We start from the raw sequence: 20,273 nt of genomic DNA, 5'->3' as shown, positions 1-20,273 counted from the left end.
TGGTGTAGTTGTCCCTGAAGGAGATCTTGTGCAATCCTCTCTCTCACACACACGCACACACACACACACACACACACTTTTAAACTGCATCAGCATAATTATCATGGCAAAGCTTATCTACAATCATTAACCTACCCTAGAGCTTGCGTATCAAGATAATATATTCTTGGAACTGTCATACGACTAAGAGTTAAAGATATGGAAACAAATGAAGAGTTGGATTACAACGCTGCAGTTTTCTCTGCCCTGGATTGTAGCTTGCCCGTCGTAAATCAGCAGTAGATCTGCGGGTACTGTGTTCATTTGGACATCTACCATCAGTTTATCTGTCTTTTGCACTGCAGACACAAAGCAATAGGTACCTGCCATGTGGCCACTTTTTCCACTGCTGTCCTCAGTCTTATACTTTTCATCAAGACTTGTCACCATGCCGAGTGGATCTAAATTCGGAAGTCGTCATGTGGCTGAGGCATGTCTGACATAGCGTCGATCTTGTTCCTCCTTTCTGAAACAAAAGGCAAAATGCGATTAGTTGTGATGACTACTACCTACACAAATATAAACAGTGTTTTGATACTGAATAGTCGGGTTATACAAGCCACTTTACCCATGCAGCATGGGGACCCTACAATATGTGAAACATGTCAACTGACTGCAGCAGCCTGGTTCTTAAAATAATTCTGACGGTCAACACACTATTCACAGTCCATTTTGAGGAGCAACTGAGGTACTCTCTGGTGGTCTTGTTTGAGTGATAACGATCAACTCAGGAGGAAGAAACCAACAGAGGAAAAAAAACACCATTAAGGTTTAACATTTACCGCAGAAAAATACAGAATCACATGTACCATTATGTAGAACAAAAATCCACAGCAAGCTTTCTTTGGACGTCTGTCGTTGTCTCAAAACTCGCATTCTACCTGCTGTCCAAAAGAAGCTATCTTACGTGCTGCCTTGAAAAAAAATACCAACAAAGACAAGGAATTAGCTGTTGCAAGGTAAGTTTACCAAACGTTACAGACATTAGCGAATCATGAAAGTGCGTAAACAGCGAACAGTACAATCAAAGAGAGGAGTCTGGAATGAAACGCGATACAGATCTAGGTAGATCTAGCATTCAAAAACTGTCTTTTAAATTTAAGGAAGTTGTTGCAAGGTACCAAATTTTACAGACAGAACCATGACAGAGCATGTTTTGAAACTGAGGCAAAATCGTAATAATTTTGACTTTGAGAACAGATTCATTCCGTTTACTTATATCTGCATGTTCAAACAAGAAATTCCTTCGAGGTAGGAAAAACACCCCCGTTGGTCAAAGGGAAATAACCATTCTCACTGCCACCAACTGAGAAGGTTATTTCCCTTTGACCATTAATATGTCACTCTTAATCTTAATCCACCAATAACTCCCTAACCGTGTGTTTGACTGGTCCCAATTTTTGTAAGGACCGTCTCAGGAATGTATAGAACCTGTTCACCAAGTTTGGTGACGAACGGTCCGTTCATTCTTAAGATCTATATGCGAACACAAACACATCGACCGAAACCTATACACACCCCTATACCGGGGGTGTAATAAAAGGTGGACAGTTTTATACGGGCAGAGCAAACTTAAGACTCTACTGCAAGTCTTGAAATTCACATAAACCGAACCAAGAACAAAGACATCCAAACATTACAGGCACTTTAGATCAACTCATTTCACTAGAGGTGACTGCCTAGCACTGTGTTTGATATCCGTGTCTGCTGAAATAAAAAGAAATTAAACAAAACGGATTATCAGTAAGCTTAGGTGACACGTTGCAAGAGTGGGAAACACTAGATCTGTCTGTACTTACCGGGGACACGACTGCCAGATGGACACTGCGCTTTCGACAGCTCTTCCTCGCGCAGACACTGGAAACACGCTGTGCAGATCAAACTGTAGGAAATCTCCTTTGGTATCTACTGTATCTATTTTTCTGGAGCTAAGAAACCGAACAATGTGAAATCGCCTTCCGAATCGGCGAATGCAGAGGTGAGAACTGAAAAGTGAATCTATACCACAATCCTTCACGCGACCTGACCTGATCTTGACCCCTGACCTGGTCTACATACCACACACGACACAAACCAGTCACCTGCTTTTACCCCCTCAAAACCCCCCCACCACCCGTTTTTTTTTGGATACACACTTCAACTACACACATGCCGACAAAATGTTGATCATTACTTCAATAGTTTGAAGATAGTGCTTGAAAAATAACCAGGTAAAATGAGTATTTCGGTGTTTAGTCAAATGTTAAAGTTTCTACCACACAGACATACATACATACATACATACGCACAGACAGACAAAAATGACGATCGCATAGGCTACACTTACGTGAGCCAAAAATAGACAAAATAAGGCTTTTTTTGCTGATTTTATTTATTTAGTTACACTACTAACAATTTAACATTAAAAGGGAGTTGGTTTATAAATGATGCTTCATCTTTCGAAAAAGGAAAGACCACAAGTTTATCACAGACAAAACAGATGAATATAACAGTAAAACAAAAAGTATGCTACATGTACCTTTTCTCTCATGACTTGACAGTCATGTTAAGATAATGAGAACAGATTAACATTTCTGGAGATGTGAATATACAGTTGACCTCCAATAATTGAGTGTAGTGCACAATAGCATTATGTGGGCTGGAAGGGAGGATAGTGTTGTGTCTGTTGGGGGATGGGAGGAGAAGGGAAAGGCATGGTGTAAAATTGAAATCCCCACCTTTTTTAAGAGAAGTTCTGACGCACTAAAATCCACTTAGCCTTTGGACAAGATGCAAGTGCCTTGTAGTTTTCTATCACCATATTTGCAATAGTCACACAACTTAATCACATTGCCTGAATCGCTCAAATTTTAGGAGTTTTCAGGCAATTAATTAAGTCAAGCCTTTGCATTCACTAAATCAATCAATCAATCAATATGAGGCTTATATCGCGCGTATTCCGTGGGTACAGTTCTAAGCGCAGGGATTTGTTTAATTTTTTTTTTTTTAATTTTATTTTATGCAATTTATATCGCGCACATATTCAAGGCGCAGGGATTTATTTATGCCGTGTGAGATGGAATTTTTGTTTTACACAATACATCACGCATTCACATCGGCCAGCAGATCGCAGCCATTTCGGCGCATATCCTACTTTTCACGGCCTATTATTCCAAGTCACACGGGTATTTTGGGTGGACATTTTTTATCTATGCCTATACAATTTTGCCAGGAAAGACCCTTTTGTCAATCGTGGGATCTTTAACGTGCACACCCCAATGTAGTGTACATATTCATGCAGCTTCTGCTTGTTATCTGTACTTTTAACAGATATTTGCTCAGGTGGAGTTACCATGCAATACATCTTGACCGGCATTTTCTCTTGAATTAAAAGTCTATGTTAATGCAGAAAAACAGTATGAAGACTGCGTAAGTTCCTAAACTATGAACACATCAGGAACACTATTCACTGAGAGAGTCTGTCAGATTTGCAGGCCATTTTTGTAAGCTTTATGACTCTCCAAGGCCCGCCAATTAAGGCTATGCAGTTCTATGTTACTGGCAGGCTTCTATGCTTGGAACAACTGTGCAAGGACGTTCGTGTCACAGGACAGCACAATCTAGAATTGTTTGTGTTGCGATGGTTAGAGGTCACCAGTAGATAACGAATGACAAAGAATAAATCGGGAATGAACTACTTGTGATCAATATTTACAACAGCAGTGTAGAATATTTTAAATGGTGTAAGAACATGTCAATTACATAATTGATGAGACAAAGTTCACTCATGATTAACACATCACTGGGTCAACAAATCAAATAATAGACGAATATAAGCAATGAATTAGACCATTTCAAAATAACACCAATAATAAATGAACATAAATGTACAAGTATGTACAAAAATGATTGTAACAGAGTATCAGTTTTTGATTCGCGCACCCAAAACATTTGGTTTGGGTAGTGTGACTTAAAGCACTACATCATATATACCATGGTCTGTAACTAAACACATTACCCTTTCTGAGTTCATAAAATAAACCATGTGCAGGTACCACCACCTTTGATAAACAGTAAAATTATTCAGAAGATGGACAAAATAATGTATGACTAATTGTTGTGCCAACTAATGAAAAACAGAGCTTGATGCATGGCTGCGTAGTAGATTACATGCAGAGGCTGAGAGGGAGAGGTTCGTACATACAGTAAGAGAAAAAAGAAAAGCAGCCACTTAACCTGACCCCTTCAATTATTCTGCTCTGCAGAATGAGTCTATATTTTACAGGTCACACACAAATCATATATTTTGAAGTTTTACACTTCTAACTTGTATACATAAGTAACATACAATCACAAAGTGAACACTAAATTGATGAAGTTATAATAAATGTGTGGTTTTTTTATGTAAAATTCACTTTACAATTTAAATAACATTTTCAGATAACTGCATTTTATTCAGAGTCTCATACCTCTCTGAACTTATAAATATTTAAATGACTGTAGGAGCTCCTTAAATAGACGATGTTCGGAAATAACTTTTGCCTTGGCAAAAAAAGAGGGCAAACAAACCCGCGTGACATTGTACACCAATCACTAGCTAGTAGCGTGCTATACGTTGTAACCGAGCAAGTGTAAGACACGCAACTCAATAACGATTGGCCATGAAAACTTGACAGAGTTATTTCCGGAATTCGTCTATTCAGCATCATAAATGTGCATCATAATGTAAAACCATAATTTATAATACAAACAAGATTTTGAATAAACATGTTTCAACATTCTAATTACCATGCATACATCATCAGCATTTACTTTCTGAAGTTAGTAAATGCATTAATCACAGAAATAACAACAAGCCAGTCATCAAAAGCAATGCATGCAACAGATAACACCATAACCTGTTCGCTGCCAGGAAATATTTGTATACAAAGCACTATAACCTGCATTTACCTGAACTGTCAACTTACAGACTGTGCCCTTGATGTATACATGAATACACCAAACACACACACGTTGTTGTTGTTTTTCTTTTCTTTTCTTTTGTTGTTTATTGAATGGTTGTTTAAAGTTACCCAGCAAAAGGGTTAACCATCAAATGATGTGAGGCTTACTTAACATTTTCTACTTTTTATATACGCTCTCTATAGTTGCTTGTAAGAAAGTCAATTAAAGGAACAAGATCGGACAGCAAGAAAAATTAAGTAACTGGAAAATGAGAATTTGAGTAAATTACAATATCAACTCAATATTCAAATTCAATTATTGATTAGGGCCATCACCTATTGGTACACTGAGATTCAATAATTAATATTTGGCATATAGTTAAAACATATTACTTTTCTTTAAAAATTGATCACTATATCTAAAGTGATAGGGTTAGCAGCATGCAGCTCTTTGGAAACACAGCGTGACTGTTTCACAGACCATACGCTGATTTATACTATGCCAGGCTTGCAAATATTAATGCAGTCTGAGGGGATGGTAATAGGGAAAAAGTAAAGAAAGTGAGTACTATAACTACTGAAAACAGTGCTGGTTACAGTGACTTAGGATTCGTGTTCAAGATCTTGGCGGATGCTGTCCAGAAAAGATGCTCCCTGCTCCTCCATATGCTGGTGTTGCTGTTTGTACACTGTTCGCTTTTCCTGCACACATAAATCAAACATTTCTTTCAACCTTGAAATGTGTTCATCAAGGTTAAACTCATGCTGTACATATAGCTGAGTTAAAGGACAGACTTGTTGGAGGGGAAGTTTTAGGATAACAAATGTACCTGTGAGAAGCAGAAACTTCTAATGGTATATTCATGTTCATTGTTATTTCTTCATCTCGCTTTGATCACATCAGAAGGCTAACACTAATGTTGAAAAGAATTTTTCTTTTTAAACACAGTAAGTTACTTTTTTGAAGGTCTGATATAACCTTTAACAGGGATGTAGCAAACAAACAAAAACACAGCAAATTCTTATAACTAAAAGAAAAATAGAGAAAAGAGTATTTTTCTTATCTTTTTAAATTAAAATACATTGATAATAAACTACATGTATATTTTTTACAATCAATCAACAGCATAAAAACCACTCTACTAAGTTTGCTTGCTAGAAAAACTGAACACCTAACACACACTGACATAAAATATCAACTTGTGGTAACTATAGTATAATGAGTCTGCTTTTTGACATGCATTAATTATTATGTGAATAAGACACATGTACCAATGAACGCTACATGCCAATAATACTTAACATATTCAGACCTGCCAATCCTAGTGAAACCTTAAGTGTAGCAATTTACTTTTTTTCTTTTTGATTTTCAGCATAGCAAATGGTGTTTTAGTGTAGAAATGTCTAACATTTATTCACACATCCACATTTAGGCTATTTCACGCAAAAAAATATACATTTAAAAAAAGTTAAATTAGAAAAAAGAACCATTTTAAATGGCCAATAGAAAGTGAATGCAGTGCCATTTTTCAGTGTGGACAATGTTTTATGACAACAATTCTGACTGCAACATGGAGTGAGAACCAGAAATACCAGGACTCACAAGAAAGAGCATCCTCGTGATTGATTGTTTCAGCGTTGCAATTTTAAGCTTGGCAAAATAGCGTAGCAATTTGTCTTAAAAGCAGCATGCTACGCTGAAAGGTATGTGGCTGTTGGCAGCTCTGCATATTACGTACATTCACATACAGATGGACACCGACACACATGCAGATGCAAAAACTGTGCAGCCACTTCAAACTAAATCACAGAAGCGCAGCAACACTGTACAGTGCATACAACCTACCTGTTCATTAAAGCATGCACATGGAAATAAGCGAACTATGGTAACCTCATGTAGTGGAATTAGGATTCACATAGCAAAATAGGAAATGAGACCACACAGGCCACAGCTAGGGTACAATCAAATGTTCTGCAGTCATGCTCTTTGTGTTTTAAGATTTCGAACCTAACATTCATTACCTGACAGTCCACTAACTACTCGCAAAATCCTACACGTTCTGCTTGAAGACTATAATGACTGTATCATTACTGCTAAAGCTAGCTAGCAATTGCCACACTTTGCAATACAGAACTCATAAACGTACCTACAGCATTCAGAAATTCTGACACACGTTTAACACGTACATACTGAGTGAGGTTACTACCTTAGCTGAAAGTTGATGGCATCAAAGTCAGTCCTGTAAAAATATCACTACTATTAAAGGCACATTAAGCCTCCCGTAAACCATCACAGAGCTCCCCGAGCGTCTACATACAGTACAAGCATACTTCCATTTGAACGCTCACCGAACGGGAACATCCTGGCTGCTTTCTGTCGAGCGTGAGAAATTTTCAAAGAATTCATTTTCGTAGACTTGGTCCAACAACAATGGCGCCTCGTTTTGGTGCTGGACGGCTGTTATGATACCGGAAATCACGCCCGGACAGTAAGCCTCCCGTAAACCATCACAGATACTGTCAGGCTTTTACACACAGTACAAACACCCTTCCATTTGAACGCTCACCAAACGGGAACATCCTAGGTGCCCTACGTAAAGAGCGAGCAATTTTTAAAGAATTAATTTTGCAGATTGTCTCGGCGAACACTTTTTGGACCCATCCTGAACTCAGGTCAAACATGAGTTACTTCCCTTCGGGTCTCATTCTATCGATGTAAACTGGCGATAGCCGTGAATCGATGATTATCAAAATGTTTTTGGACCGTGGTGCGTTTTTGCGCTAGACCTAACTTTTAAAATCTAAATAATAAATTGACAACTGGTTACACAAACATTCTTTAATCATAAAAAAATTCTTTTTTCATCAAGACAAGATCAGTACAATTCGAAGTTGTGAAAGTTTGAAGAAAGAAAAGCCCGGAAGCAGGGTCACGCAAGGGTCGTAGCAGACGACGGTTTATCAGTGCATATCGCCGTTCCTCTCAACAGTCAAAAGCCATCGCTAGAGTTCTTGTGAACCACAGCCGTTTGTTTCGTGCATAAAAACGTGCTATTGTAAATAAGCTCACATCGAGTCGCATTCAAATGACTAACTGACAACTACATTGTGAAAAAGGGAAACTGGATCACACGGGTTCACAATGGCTCAGGGGTAAGATAAACCACGCAAAAATAAATTCTTTGAAAATTGCTCGCTCTTTACGTAGGCCACCTAGGATGTTCCCGTTTGGTGAGCGTTCAAATGGAAGGGTGTTTGTACTGTGTGTAAAAGCCTGACCGTATCTGTGATGGTTTACGGGAGGCTTACTGTGCCTTTAACGACTGCAGGGACATTTTTACAGAGAAGCAACTCTTCGACAGATGTAATCCCACACTCATCAACCAAATACTTTAAAATATTGATGTCATCTACTTTCAAATATTGATGATCATCTAAAATTATGGAGAAAATATTACCTTACTCTGTACGGAAGATGCACATCAACTTTAAAACATTTGTGTCATATATATATGTTCGGCAGCAGGAATCTACTCTAGCATGAAACTCTTAAAACACTCGCTTATAATTCCTTGTACTAACCTGTAAGCTTTCCTCTTTTGCCTTGCTTCTGCGTCCAACATAGGTTTTGTTGTTGCCCACTTGAACGTAATCAGAATCATTGCTAGCCTGCAAGCGACAGGGAAATAGTAAATGTTATTGGTCCACATTTTCTGTTGGGCGGCCCACAGGTACAAAATAATTAACTCAAAATCAGAAAATACAAGTTTTATTGTGTGCATGCACATGCGTGTGTGTGTTTAAAACTAAGTTCAATGAATGCAGACACAAAAGTTATGCAAATGATAACTGCACATTACACTTTAATTGCCCAGATATCCAAACTCAATAAGGACAATAAATAAGATTGCAGTATTAATTTAAAAAGCTAAGCGTTACCTTGTCATCCTCCTTGATTGTTGGCAGTGCAACAGATCCACTACAATGAACAAAAATGTGTTTTAAAATCATTTCACATGAACAGGATATTAACACATACTTCAATTTAGGTACGAAAATAGCGTGACGATATAATGATAAATCATAAACATTTTGACAGCACAAAACTTGTTTAAAAAATCTCAAAACAAAAAACAAGCTGAAGATAAACGCAGGAAGTAACAATGTGGCTAACACAATGAGAAGTTAACAATCTTCCCAGATAAACACTTCCACAATTTGTGAAAGCTGAAGGTGCTTGATGAAATAATTGAGATTATGCAGACAAATGACAGCAATGACATTTCTGCTGCAGTGATGCCCAATATGATTCATCATAGCATCATGGTCAACAAATGTTAGACCTGTTACAAAAGTACAAGTAAGATGATCGCTCACCCTTTCTGCTGGGCCCTGTGCATCTGAGCGAAGGTGCTGTTGGGGTTGGCCAGATCGCGCTCGCAGACTCGCAGAAAGTCCACCACAGTTGTCTGCCCATACTCATCAGCCAGGTAGAGGGCAGTGCGACCAAAACTGTCCTCAGCGCTCATTTCTGCTCCGTTGGCCACTAGCCACTTGACACACTCCAGGTGACCACTGCAGCAGAAACACAGACATGAAGAAAAGCTTCACACTGCATTATAAGCAATCTTTCGACGGGGAACTTAGGGAAGGGTTTGAACATCCCTATGATTAGCCTGTAACAACACCAAATTGGAGATTTCTAAAATGTGAATATTTTGGAGTAAATGTCTGTTGACAATAATTGACATGTCACAAAAATAAGAGCACGTACATCTGTTAAGCCTGTCCTTAATTGAGCCCGTAGTCGACTACACGAAGCTTCGCGAAGTCTTTATACCGAAAACTCGCAGCTACGGCGAAGTACTTCGTCCACTACATCGCTTCGCAAGTTTTGACATGCGAAGCTTCGCCGTAGCTCGCAACGAAGTTGGTTTTTTTGTAAGAAGAGTGCTTTTCGATTCAAGATGGGCGACGAAATCAGACTCAATACCGTAGTGGAGAATGAATTTATCGACTTTGGTTGACCCGAAGAACAAGAACTAACCTCCTCCCTGTATTATTTCATACTGCGATGCATTGACATGTTGAATGAAACTCGAAATCCCAGCGCTCACGCCGACTGGTCCAGGCCGTGCTCAGTAAACAAAATAGAACACACAACTATGTGTTACAATTAACTTACGTCATCATCAAGTACGTAAAGTACAATTTGTGACGTAAAGTACTCAGAAGAAGCACACCACGCGCTGGTCGAGACTACGCGCATGCGCTTTCTAGCTAATAAGATTTGAGACGCCAAGACATGAAAAGATAACTCTCTTCTCCGCCATAGTGCCTTCCCTTGGACTTGGTCGAAGTTTCGACGAAGTCTAATTCCGGTAGCTTGGCGAAGTGAGCTACGCGAAGTCCACTTGGTCCAATTAAGGACAGGCTTTATCCCAAGTAACTTTCACACATGGATCCCACATGGTGACGTTGTGGGAAGTCCCATGTGGGATTTGATTACGACTTCCAGTGGGAAGTAAATGGGACACGAGTGGGAAACGGGTGGGACATGACTGGGAAACAGGTGGGATCAGGGTGGGAAACGAGTGGGATTCACGGGTGGAAAACGAGTGGGATTCAGGTGGGAAGCGAGTGGGATTCAGGTGGAAAACGAGTTGGATTCAGGTGGGAAACAAGTGGGGTTTAAATCGGAAACGTGTGGGACTTCTTCTTCTTCTTCCGTAGAGAACTGGGTTCTTGCGAACGTCTCAGAGTCCTGCGGTTGAGTCACTGTTACCGTGCGGGACTACAGTGAGAAATGAGTGTTAAAATGATTGCATAACATAATGCTGGAACAAACTTTGGGACTCAGCGCCAAATCATGAAGCAAAGGGATGAGCGAATTTAAAAATCATCAATGTATATAGAAAAAACAACAAGAACAACTCATACACACAGATACATACTCAAGCACACACACACTAATTTCTAATCACTCAAATCAACTTGACGCTGGATTACGAGCGCGCGCGGCCACGTGGGAAAGCCGTGTTCATGCGTTCTTCAACCTTTGAGTTTGACAGTAATCCCACTAATTGTCTTCGCTTTGTTGAATATGAAGCCGCCATTATATCACTCGGTGTTCTTCAGATGTAATCTTTGATCCTTGCACATGCAATACTCGCGCGCACGGAACTGTTCACAGTATATTCGCCGGCAATTGTAGCAAATTTCAAACACTCGATCGGCAGGCCCAACGCGGAACTGAACAGGGCAGAATGATAGTCCCGCAGTGAAAACAAAAATCCTTGAAAATATTTAGTCATCACGTGAGTAAATAAACCATTCTAGAGACAACAGTTGCTATTAACAGAACTGCAATAATTTCACACATATAAAATACTTCGGTGTATTTTGAATGATAGTATTCTTCAACGTTTGCTACGATTCAAACGAGTCTAGTGTAAACAGCGTGTGCTGTGACGTCACCGATCTCGATGGGGCAACTTGCTGACTCGCGCAGTGTGACTCGCGCTCGCAGCGTCGGAACATTTTCCTCGCACGCTGTGTGGGAACGAAGAGGGAATTCCCACTTTTTATCCCATTTCTGTCGAAGTGCAAGCTTGCTTCCCATATAGACTAAGGGACGGCCCAGGTCTATACCACTTTTTTCCCATAGCTTTGACTGTGGGAGTTCTGTAGGATGGGAGTGGGCCCACTCTCCCATCCTCTTCCCACTTATTCACCACTGGGAAACCAGTGGGAATTCAATATGCGTGTTACTTGGGATGGTCCTTGGTACTGGTAAAGCCAGAACAACAACTGCGGTTCTCTCTGTCCTCCCACACACACCTTTTATCTCCCTTACCCCTTAAGTTTTTCTGTTTTCAATATCCTTCTAAACGCAAGTGACATCAAGATTTCTTTAACCTTTCACTGGGAAACATTTACTGCTGCTTCTCAGCCTATGTACACACATCCATCACACACACACTTACGCTCTGGCCGCCAGGTGAAGCGGAGTCTGTTTGTCCACCGTCTTACACCCCAAGTCAGCTCCCATGGCATTCAGAACCTGTCACACAAAGTCTTCATTTTCATAACTCTGCATGCTTTAAGAAGATTGTCATGCCTGAAAACATATTTTGCTGAATTAGAGTACAAGCAGGTAGATTTGTATTACTGGATTAAATGAACTTTAAATGCCTCCGTTTTAAATCCCCCATCGTTCAGGAATCTTTGTTTTTTTATGATTAAAAAATCTCATGCCCAATAGGTCTCATCTACAGCTATAACATCTATCATCTGCAACCAGTAGTACAGTACAGTACAGTACAACAACCCAATTCATACTGCACAAAATGATTAGTGAAGTTAGAAGAATGGGACCTCACCATGACAGCATTGATGTGGCCATTCATGGCGGCCACGTGTGTGGGCGTGTAACCGGTGGGCGTTTCCACATCAAGGTCATCGCGACCTGCGGAGGTCAGCCACTTGATGATGTTAACATGGCCATTCCCAGCTGCCAGGTGAAGTGGTGTCCAGCCACTCTCATCTTTGAAACTATTATTAAAAAGTAATGTAAAAAATAATACAATGAAAAAAGTATTTGTGAGCCATATCATCTTTGAATATCAAAAAATGCGAAAATGTGTACATTACCCCTTCTCTTCTTTGAAGGTAACCTACACATGTTTCAGTCTGTACTGCAGTTCTTTTCTCATGCCTCATGTACACATCCTTTCATTATTCACAAAACAGATCCACAAAATGCAGAAAAAATGACGAACTGACAGACATTAACCCAACAACAACTCGAGAGAGAGAGAGAGCTGGTGTAAAGTGTGCTAGTGGTACAGCAGTCCCTGCAATGTACGGCCCCCGGCGTGAGCGGACACCTGACATGTACGGACACATTTGCTCGGCACGGAGTGTTTTCCTTCTATATTTGCCCCCCCCCCCTTAACACTATTGTGACTAGCACTGCCACGGCGTTAACGTCCTGCCTGCCCAAGCTTGCCACCAAGAAACTTCCCAAAAATCAGTAACTGTAAAGAAATCTGTCTAGCAAGCTTGAATTAAGTCCAATCACCACCAAATTTTGTGTACTAATTCAAAAATGGATGCCCAGTTCAGTCGTGCTATTTATAAGTTTGTCACGCGATTTGTTTTAGCAAAGGGGGGTGAAAGGGGGGTGAAAGGGGGATAATTTGTGTTTTTTAACGTTTTTTTGTGTGTGTTTTATTTTCCACTGCTTTTTTTAAAAGTTATTTTTTAACAGAAAGTATTATAAATAATGTTATAACCAAACAAGGTGTAAAACCTATGAATTAGCTGAAATATTGTTAACATTGTACACAGAAATAAGGAGACAGTACAAAGAAAAAAACAAGCAAATCACGCATTCACTCACAGCATCCTGACTCAAATGAAACAAAACTGTAACACTCACCAAATGATGTCTAGGTAATCCATATTGAATATAAGTCACATTTTCACAACAAAGTACCAACTGTACACCTATGAACAATTCCAAAAGGATTTGAAGGCTCCAGCCATCCATTGTTATCAGTGCTGCCACGCCCCCATAGCTCCTGCACGATTCCGAGATACATGTTCGTCTAGCAGTATCACCCCCTACCACGTGTAGTTGCCGACTCGTACTAGCAACAACGGGACTGTTTCTTCCTCAATATCACTGCTATTATCGCTTTCTTGAGGCTAAAACGACACGATGTATCATGATCTACAGGATCCTCAAGATCCAACATCCGGAGAATCTCCTCCCGTGACAAGGCTCGCCTTCGATTCATTTTTTTTGTTCGAAAACACCACGCAAATCTGCACTAATTTGATCAAGCCGGAAGAGAAAACCACGTGTATCAAGGGAAACAACTCAATTTACTGCAAGCTTCAAAAACCGGGAAGCAATCACGAGTCGTGTACCTTGTATGTCTAATACTAAAATAGTCACTTCCCGTCCGTGGGCGTTGCAGCGCTATTACTAATATAGTCACCTCCCGTCACGAAAGTGTTAAACGGACACCTGCAAAACGTGGACGCGGACACTCATTTTCGGTCCCAACAGCAGGTCATACCTCCAATGTACGGACAGACCATGATCGTCAAATTTTCACCACAACAAAATCGATAACAGAGCAGTCCGGCTCTTGGTACAAAGATCACAGCCGCAATGGCGTGATGACAGTCACTGATAACTTGAGTGCACGTGTACCCATCAGGATCGAGGGGGGGTAGTTTTGGTCAGGAGTGGAGTACATGCGAAGATGCCAACATGAAACTGCACTGTGCTCTTTATTCTTGTCTGTTGGACGTAAACAACAGAAACCACAGTCGATGAAGGTCCTGAGCGAAAGAGAATGAAAAACCGGCCACAGTTCTCAGCATCGTGTGTCGATCTGTGTGTAACCTCTTTCATTGACAAGATACTCTTGTTTCCCCTCAGCCTTGACCAGTGAGTCGGTTGCCTAATCTGTGAACCCTTCAGTTGTCTTGCTTTGTCAACAGTCAACTGGTTTTGCTCTGAGTGAACAGTGCAGCTGGCCTCTCTGGCCACAGCCCCAAACAGTACATGGCTGGAGGGAGTGAGAGAGAGGGGGGGGGGGGGGGGTGGAGGGGTAGCTGGCTAAACTCTGTGGGGTGTCTGGTGTCACTGCATGTCAGCAGGAAGAGCATTGGAGAGAAATAGAGAGGTGTACTCTTCCACACAATTTCCAAGCATCAGTTGTCACGGCTTGGGGTTGGCATTAGTGAGGGAGAGTGGGAGCTGTGTTATGTACAGTGTATTTCCGACTGAAGAGTGAAAAGTCACTGCCATGCCACATGATCGGCATGCAGTCAATAAAGCCAGACAAGAAGAAAATAAATTACATGATTATGACATGCAGCTGTATCTGCTGCTATTTATTCAAACTGGTTTTCAAGCTTATTCTTGCAAAGCATCTGCACACGCTCCTCTGTGCTGTGTTTGTGTGGCTGCTTTCGTATGTTAGTGCATGGTGAGTGTGTTCACTGCCTTGAGGATTTATTTTATCTCTTCCTTTCAACACTTTTCATACAAATCATTTTTACAGAACGTTTAAAGAAGTATTAGGAGTTTATTATTGTTTAGTAGCCACAAGAAGTGATTAGCATAGACTCAATCCTGTTGCTTGTGTGTCTCCGTCTGTGTGAGTGTATGGGGGAGGGGCCGGTGGTGTGGTCACCCCTGCCGTGACCGGACACCTGCAATGTAGGGACAGTTTTGCTATGGCCCAAGGGTGTCCGTTCATGAGAGGGACTGCTGTAGTTCCTATGTTATTCTTCTAAAGCCATGTAAATGGTAACAGTTGAAATGTAGGAGTATTATTTGACAAAAAACTCAGAGGAGAGTGCTTTGTGTGTGTATGTGTGTATGCATGCATGGGTGTGTATAAATAATGTATAAATAAGCTTTTTAAGCTTTATAAAGTTTTCCAGCTTTTATTGTGTGGAGTGGTGCAGAGGAAAAAGAGTTTCTTCAATTCAATCAATCAATCAATCAATATGAGGCTTATATCGCGCGTATTCCGTGGGTACAGTTCTAAGCGCAGGTTGGTTTTTAAAAAAAAAAATTTTTTATGCAATTTATATCGCGCACATATTCAAGGCGCAGGGATTTATTTATGCCGTGTGAGATGGAATTTTTGTACACAATACGTCACGCATTCACATAGGCCAGCAGATCGCAGCCATTTCGGCGCATATCCTACTTTTCACGGCCTATTATTCCAAGTCACACGGGTATTTTGGTGGACATTTTTATCTATGCCTATACAATTTTGCCAGGAAAGACCCTTTTGTCAATCGTGGGATCTTTAACGTGCACACCCCAATGTAGTGTACATGAAGGGACCTCGGTTTTTCGTCTCATCCGAAAGACTAGCATTTGAACCCACCACCTAGGTTAGGAAAGGGGGGAGAAAATTGCTAACGCCCTGACCCAGGGTCGAACTCGCAACCTCTCGCTTCCGAGCGCAAGTGCGTTACCACTCGGCCACCCAGTCCACCCTGTATATACATCCTTTCATGTTTAACGTTCTAAGTCTCACCACCATCCAGTGTCAACTTACTCCTTCATTTCCGGGAACTTGTCCAAGAGGACCTTGACCCGTTCCAGGTCTCCGCTGCGACAGGCATCGTGAATAGACGGCCCTGACAGCAGCTGACGTTCCCGCATCCTTTCCTCCACCTTGTGTCTCCTCTCTGTTGCCTCCACTGCCTCCAGGCCAGCCTGAGAGAGATACACGTGGTCAGTGAGGAAGTTAACATTACACTAATGCCAAGACACAGTCAGTTTTACTTCCCTCTGAGAACAAGTTTCTCAGTAACTAAGTTCCTTTGCCAAACTTAGCACTTTCTCTTTTCATGTGTCTTGTGTTCACTTTTATATGTACTTCTTATGAATTTATCTTGCCGTCTGATATTGTACAAATTCCCAGACACTATGATTCTTTTCCTATCAACCCAAACCCCAGCAGCCCCCTCCCCTATCACTGCCAAACCCCCATTTGTCAGAAAAGAGGGTAGAGGTAAGACATTTTGTAGACAATGTGTGAAACAGCCCATGGAAACAAGAAAAACTGGAGGTACAGCAGATAACAACAAGAAGGTTAAACAGATAAAACAACAACACATGTCAGAATATCCCTCTCTTCGGCACACACATGCATGCACACACACAAACACAGACACACACACCAACCATTATCCACAATGACACACCTTATAGCCTGCCAGGTACTCCTGCTCCACAGCCTGAGGCTTGCGGTCGGCCCCTCTCTGATTCAATACCACCTCCTCCTCCACCGTCTGCGAGTCTTTCTTCTTGAACTGGATCACCGTCCCGGGGGCATTCTGGTCAAGGGATTCATCCTTCCTGGGCGAATCTTTCTTCCTGTCTCTGGGTGTGGAGGGTGCCGACATTTGAATCACCCCCTCCTCCTCGCTGTCACTTCCAGAGCTTGAGGAAGTAGAGGTGCTTGAGCTGGAGGACGATCGGCGCGATCGCTGGCTGTGTTTGGGTCGCATGCTGGCACGGTCCTTTCTGTGTGACGATGAGTCCGACTCTGTGTCTGAGGTCTCCGAGTCTGATTTGGCTTTCTTCTTGTTGCGAGGGCTCTGTTGCCCCGTATCAGCTTTTTCCAAGGCTGCAAGGAAACAGGTGAGATGTTACTTCATTTGATTATGTGGTTGCTGACAAAGAATGTCCTGTAATCACCAATCACCACAAAACACAGCAAAGGAAAGAAAGTCAGCTTTTTTTTCCAAAGCTGAAAGATCATGGGAAAAATGTTACTTTGACAGTATGTTCACTCACAGACGCTGTCCCAAAACAACCCATCACTACATGACACAGCAAAGGAGAGTATATGATATGATGTACAATTTACTGCTGTGTTAATTAACTTACAGAAATACAAAATATAAAATTTCAAAAATAAATTTTCATTTAATTAATATACTTACCAACTCACATAGATAGCAATAACTTCGTTTGGTTGCTAAGACATTGAAGCACTCTTACATGGTTACATGGGGAGATAACTCTAAAGAAAAACACCCACCCGCCATATAAGGCATGGGTCACGGTAGTTATCTCCCCTACCGGCGCCCGCGCATGCGCAAGCCGTACACCGGTAATACTCATTCCGTTCTGAAACCCATATCCCTTCAAATAAATTGCGGGGAAGGCTGGGAGGGAATTCAGTATGTGAGTTGGTAAGTATATTAATTAAATGAAAATTTATTTTTGAAATTTTATATTAAATTACATATTCTTACTCAACTCACATAGATAGCAGATTGCTAATCTAGGTGGTGGGTAAAAATATATACTCACAGTTAACATCGAGAAAGCATCTGTCCCGCAGCCACCATGGCTGGCAGACCAAATGTTCCATCCATACGAGAACTTGCGATATCCCGCAAGTAAAAGTTCATGAACACATCCTCAGATGCCCAGTAGGCTGAGTCCATGACTTCTTGAAGTCTTCTGGATCGTAAGACCGCTGAAGACGATGCCCAGGCTCTAAGCTCATGAGTCCGGGCTGACCGGAGAGGAAGGACTGACTGCCCCCCCCCCTTTTCTTTGCCACCAAATGTAAGCCTGTCTTACTAGGGTGGAGACCCATCTCGCCAAGGTTGACTTAATTATGTCCTTCTCCCTCTTCGTATTGACTGATAGGAAAAGAAGCTTTTGACTGGAGGATCTGATCGGATTTGAACGAGACAGGTATGCTCTCAGTACTCTCACAGGACAGTTTGCAATATCCGGGTCTGAAGGAGCGAGAATGGAGCTCAAAGGTTTGATCTGGATTAATGGCGAGGGTTTATCTGGTTTTTGGTTTTTTGCTAAAAACTTTGCGCAAAACCTAAGAATAACGGAACCGTCTTTTTCAAAAGACACGTCGCGAGGTGAGCCTGACAAGGCGTGAATTTTGCTACCCCGTCTACCTGACGCCAACATGACGAGAAAAACTGCCTTTCGCGTAAGATTCGCCAGACTGGCAGAGCATAAGGGCTCAAAGTCTTGAGTTCTTAAAAATTCCAGCACTAAGGGCAGATCCCATGCTGGAATAGCGGATCTCGTTTTGTCAAAACGAAGGGAAGCTCCCTTTAATACGCTAGTAATGAAACCTTCGCGTGATATAGAATGTCCTAGCTGTTTCAAGGTAACTGAAATAGCTGACCTACGGACTTTCAGAGAAGCCGGCGCGGCGCCCTGACTAGCTAGCCAAGACAAATGATTTGCCACCTGAATAGATCGAGGTGACGTAGGTTTCACTCCGTTAGCCTCGCACCATTTCAGCCACGCCAACCAGTGAGAGGTATAAACTGACGACGTAGAACCTCTGTGAGACGCCTGAATCAAATCAATAGTAGCGTCTGACGCACCTGATCTTTTCAATGATTCCCGCACAGAATCCAACCGTGCAGGGCAAGCCACTGCGGATTCTCGTGGGGAATGCCCGATCGAGGCTGTACCAAGTTGCCTCTTTTGAGATCTAGAGGAAGAGGCGGGCCGTTTGACAGTCGCAGAAGGTCCGGGTACCAAGGCTGTCCCGGCCAGTTTGGTGCCACGAGAATCAGAGATGGTCTTTCCATGTCTGCCTTTCGCAGGACCCTCCCTAGGAGGGGAATGGGAGGAAAAGCGTAGGCGATCAGCCCGCTCCAAGAGATTTCCAGAGCATTGACTTCCCACGCTTCGGGATCTGGAAATGGGGACACGAAAATCGGCAGACGGCGTGAGAACCGTGTGGCGAATAAGTCTATGGACGGCTTCTCCGCTTGGGCCCAGAGGCGAAGAAGCGCTTGATGAGTGATCGTCCACTCCGTGTGTACTATCTTGGAAGACCGACTCAGAGAGTCTGCCAAGACATTCAGCCTTCCCGGAAGGTACTTTGCTGACAAAACTACACCGTGATTGTGACTCCACATCAAGATCTCGCATGCCCTGTGCGACAGGGGCAGAGAGCGAGACCCCCCTTGTCTGTTCAGATAGGACACCACTGTGGTGTTGTCGGAGTGAACTAGAACATGTTCCCCCTTGACAAAGGGTAGGAACTCCATCAGCGCTAGAAAGACTGCTTCTAACTCCAGCAGATTTATGTGCCATTTGACTTGCGCCTGGTTCCAGAGACCAAAGGTCGTGTGACTTTCCAGGTGAGCCCCCCACCCCTCGAGAGAGGCATCTGTGAACAAGTGCCTCGAAGGCGGGGAAAGGACTATGGGGACTCCCTGCGAGAGCCAAGCTGTGACCAGCCACTGTTTGGTCGTTTCTATAAACCAGTCCTGAAGTGGGACTAGAGTCTCCCAGTCCTGAGACTGAGGGTCCCACCTGGAATTCAGCGCCTCCTGAAACGGGCGCTTGTGAAGCCTGCCCAAATGAGTCAGAGGAGCCAGCGATTCCATCTGGCCTAGGATGGACGTCAGAGACCTGACCGAAGCCATAGACAGAACCGCCGTGGCGTTTATGTGATCCCGGATCTTGCTTATCCTCCTCTGAGTGGGCTGAACTGTCCATTCCACAGTGTTGAATACCATTCCCAGATACGTAAAGTTCTGGGAAGGTGTCAACTCGGACTTCTTGCAGTTGATCATGAAGCCTAGCTCCGCTGCCTCCTGCAACACGGTCTGTGTGTGCGTGAGGCACAGAGATTGTGCCTGATTCTGAATTAGCCAGTCGTCTAGGTACGTCCGTAGGCGAATACCTTGACCTCTGATCAGTATGCAAAACTGGCGAACCACCATCGTGAAGATCCAGGGAGCCAGTGAAAGGCC

General features: G+C 42.3%; 1 protein-coding gene across 8 annotated transcripts in view; it reads right to left on the bottom strand.

The window, feature by feature from the left end:
* Window positions 1–406: 406 nt before the first annotated feature.
* The window catches only part of LOC138959016 (uncharacterized), a 61,176-nt gene continuing 41,309 nt past the window's right edge, over window positions 407–20,273 (bottom strand). For 7 of the 8 annotated variants that reach the window (XM_070330378.1, XM_070330376.1, XM_070330373.1 and 4 more), the window contains 8 exons: window positions 16,716–17,140; window positions 16,064–16,224; window positions 12,344–12,515; window positions 11,948–12,024; window positions 9,339–9,536; window positions 8,901–8,940; window positions 8,544–8,630; window positions 407–5,663 (listed from right to left, as the gene is read on the bottom strand). In XM_070330378.1, the coding sequence (XP_070186479.1) occupies window positions 5,565–5,663; window positions 8,544–8,630; window positions 8,901–8,940; window positions 9,339–9,536; window positions 11,948–12,024; window positions 12,344–12,515; window positions 16,064–16,224; window positions 16,716–17,140 (1,259 nt within the window). In that variant the 3' untranslated portion in view covers window positions 407–5,564. Of the gene's footprint in view, window positions 5,664–7,168; window positions 7,202–8,543; window positions 8,631–8,900; window positions 8,941–9,338; window positions 9,537–11,947; window positions 12,025–12,343; window positions 12,516–16,063; window positions 16,225–16,715; window positions 17,141–20,273 lie in introns of all 8 variants that reach the window. The other variant, XM_070330381.1, reaches the window with a different exon arrangement.

This window comes from Littorina saxatilis, linkage group LG2 (genome assembly GCF_037325665.1).
Source record: "Littorina saxatilis isolate snail1 linkage group LG2, US_GU_Lsax_2.0, whole genome shotgun sequence".
Lineage (NCBI taxonomy): Eukaryota > Metazoa > Mollusca > Gastropoda > Littorinimorpha > Littorinidae > Littorina > Littorina saxatilis.
The sequence above is the reverse complement of the archived record's forward strand: the minus strand, read 5'-3'. Positions and strand labels throughout refer to the sequence as shown.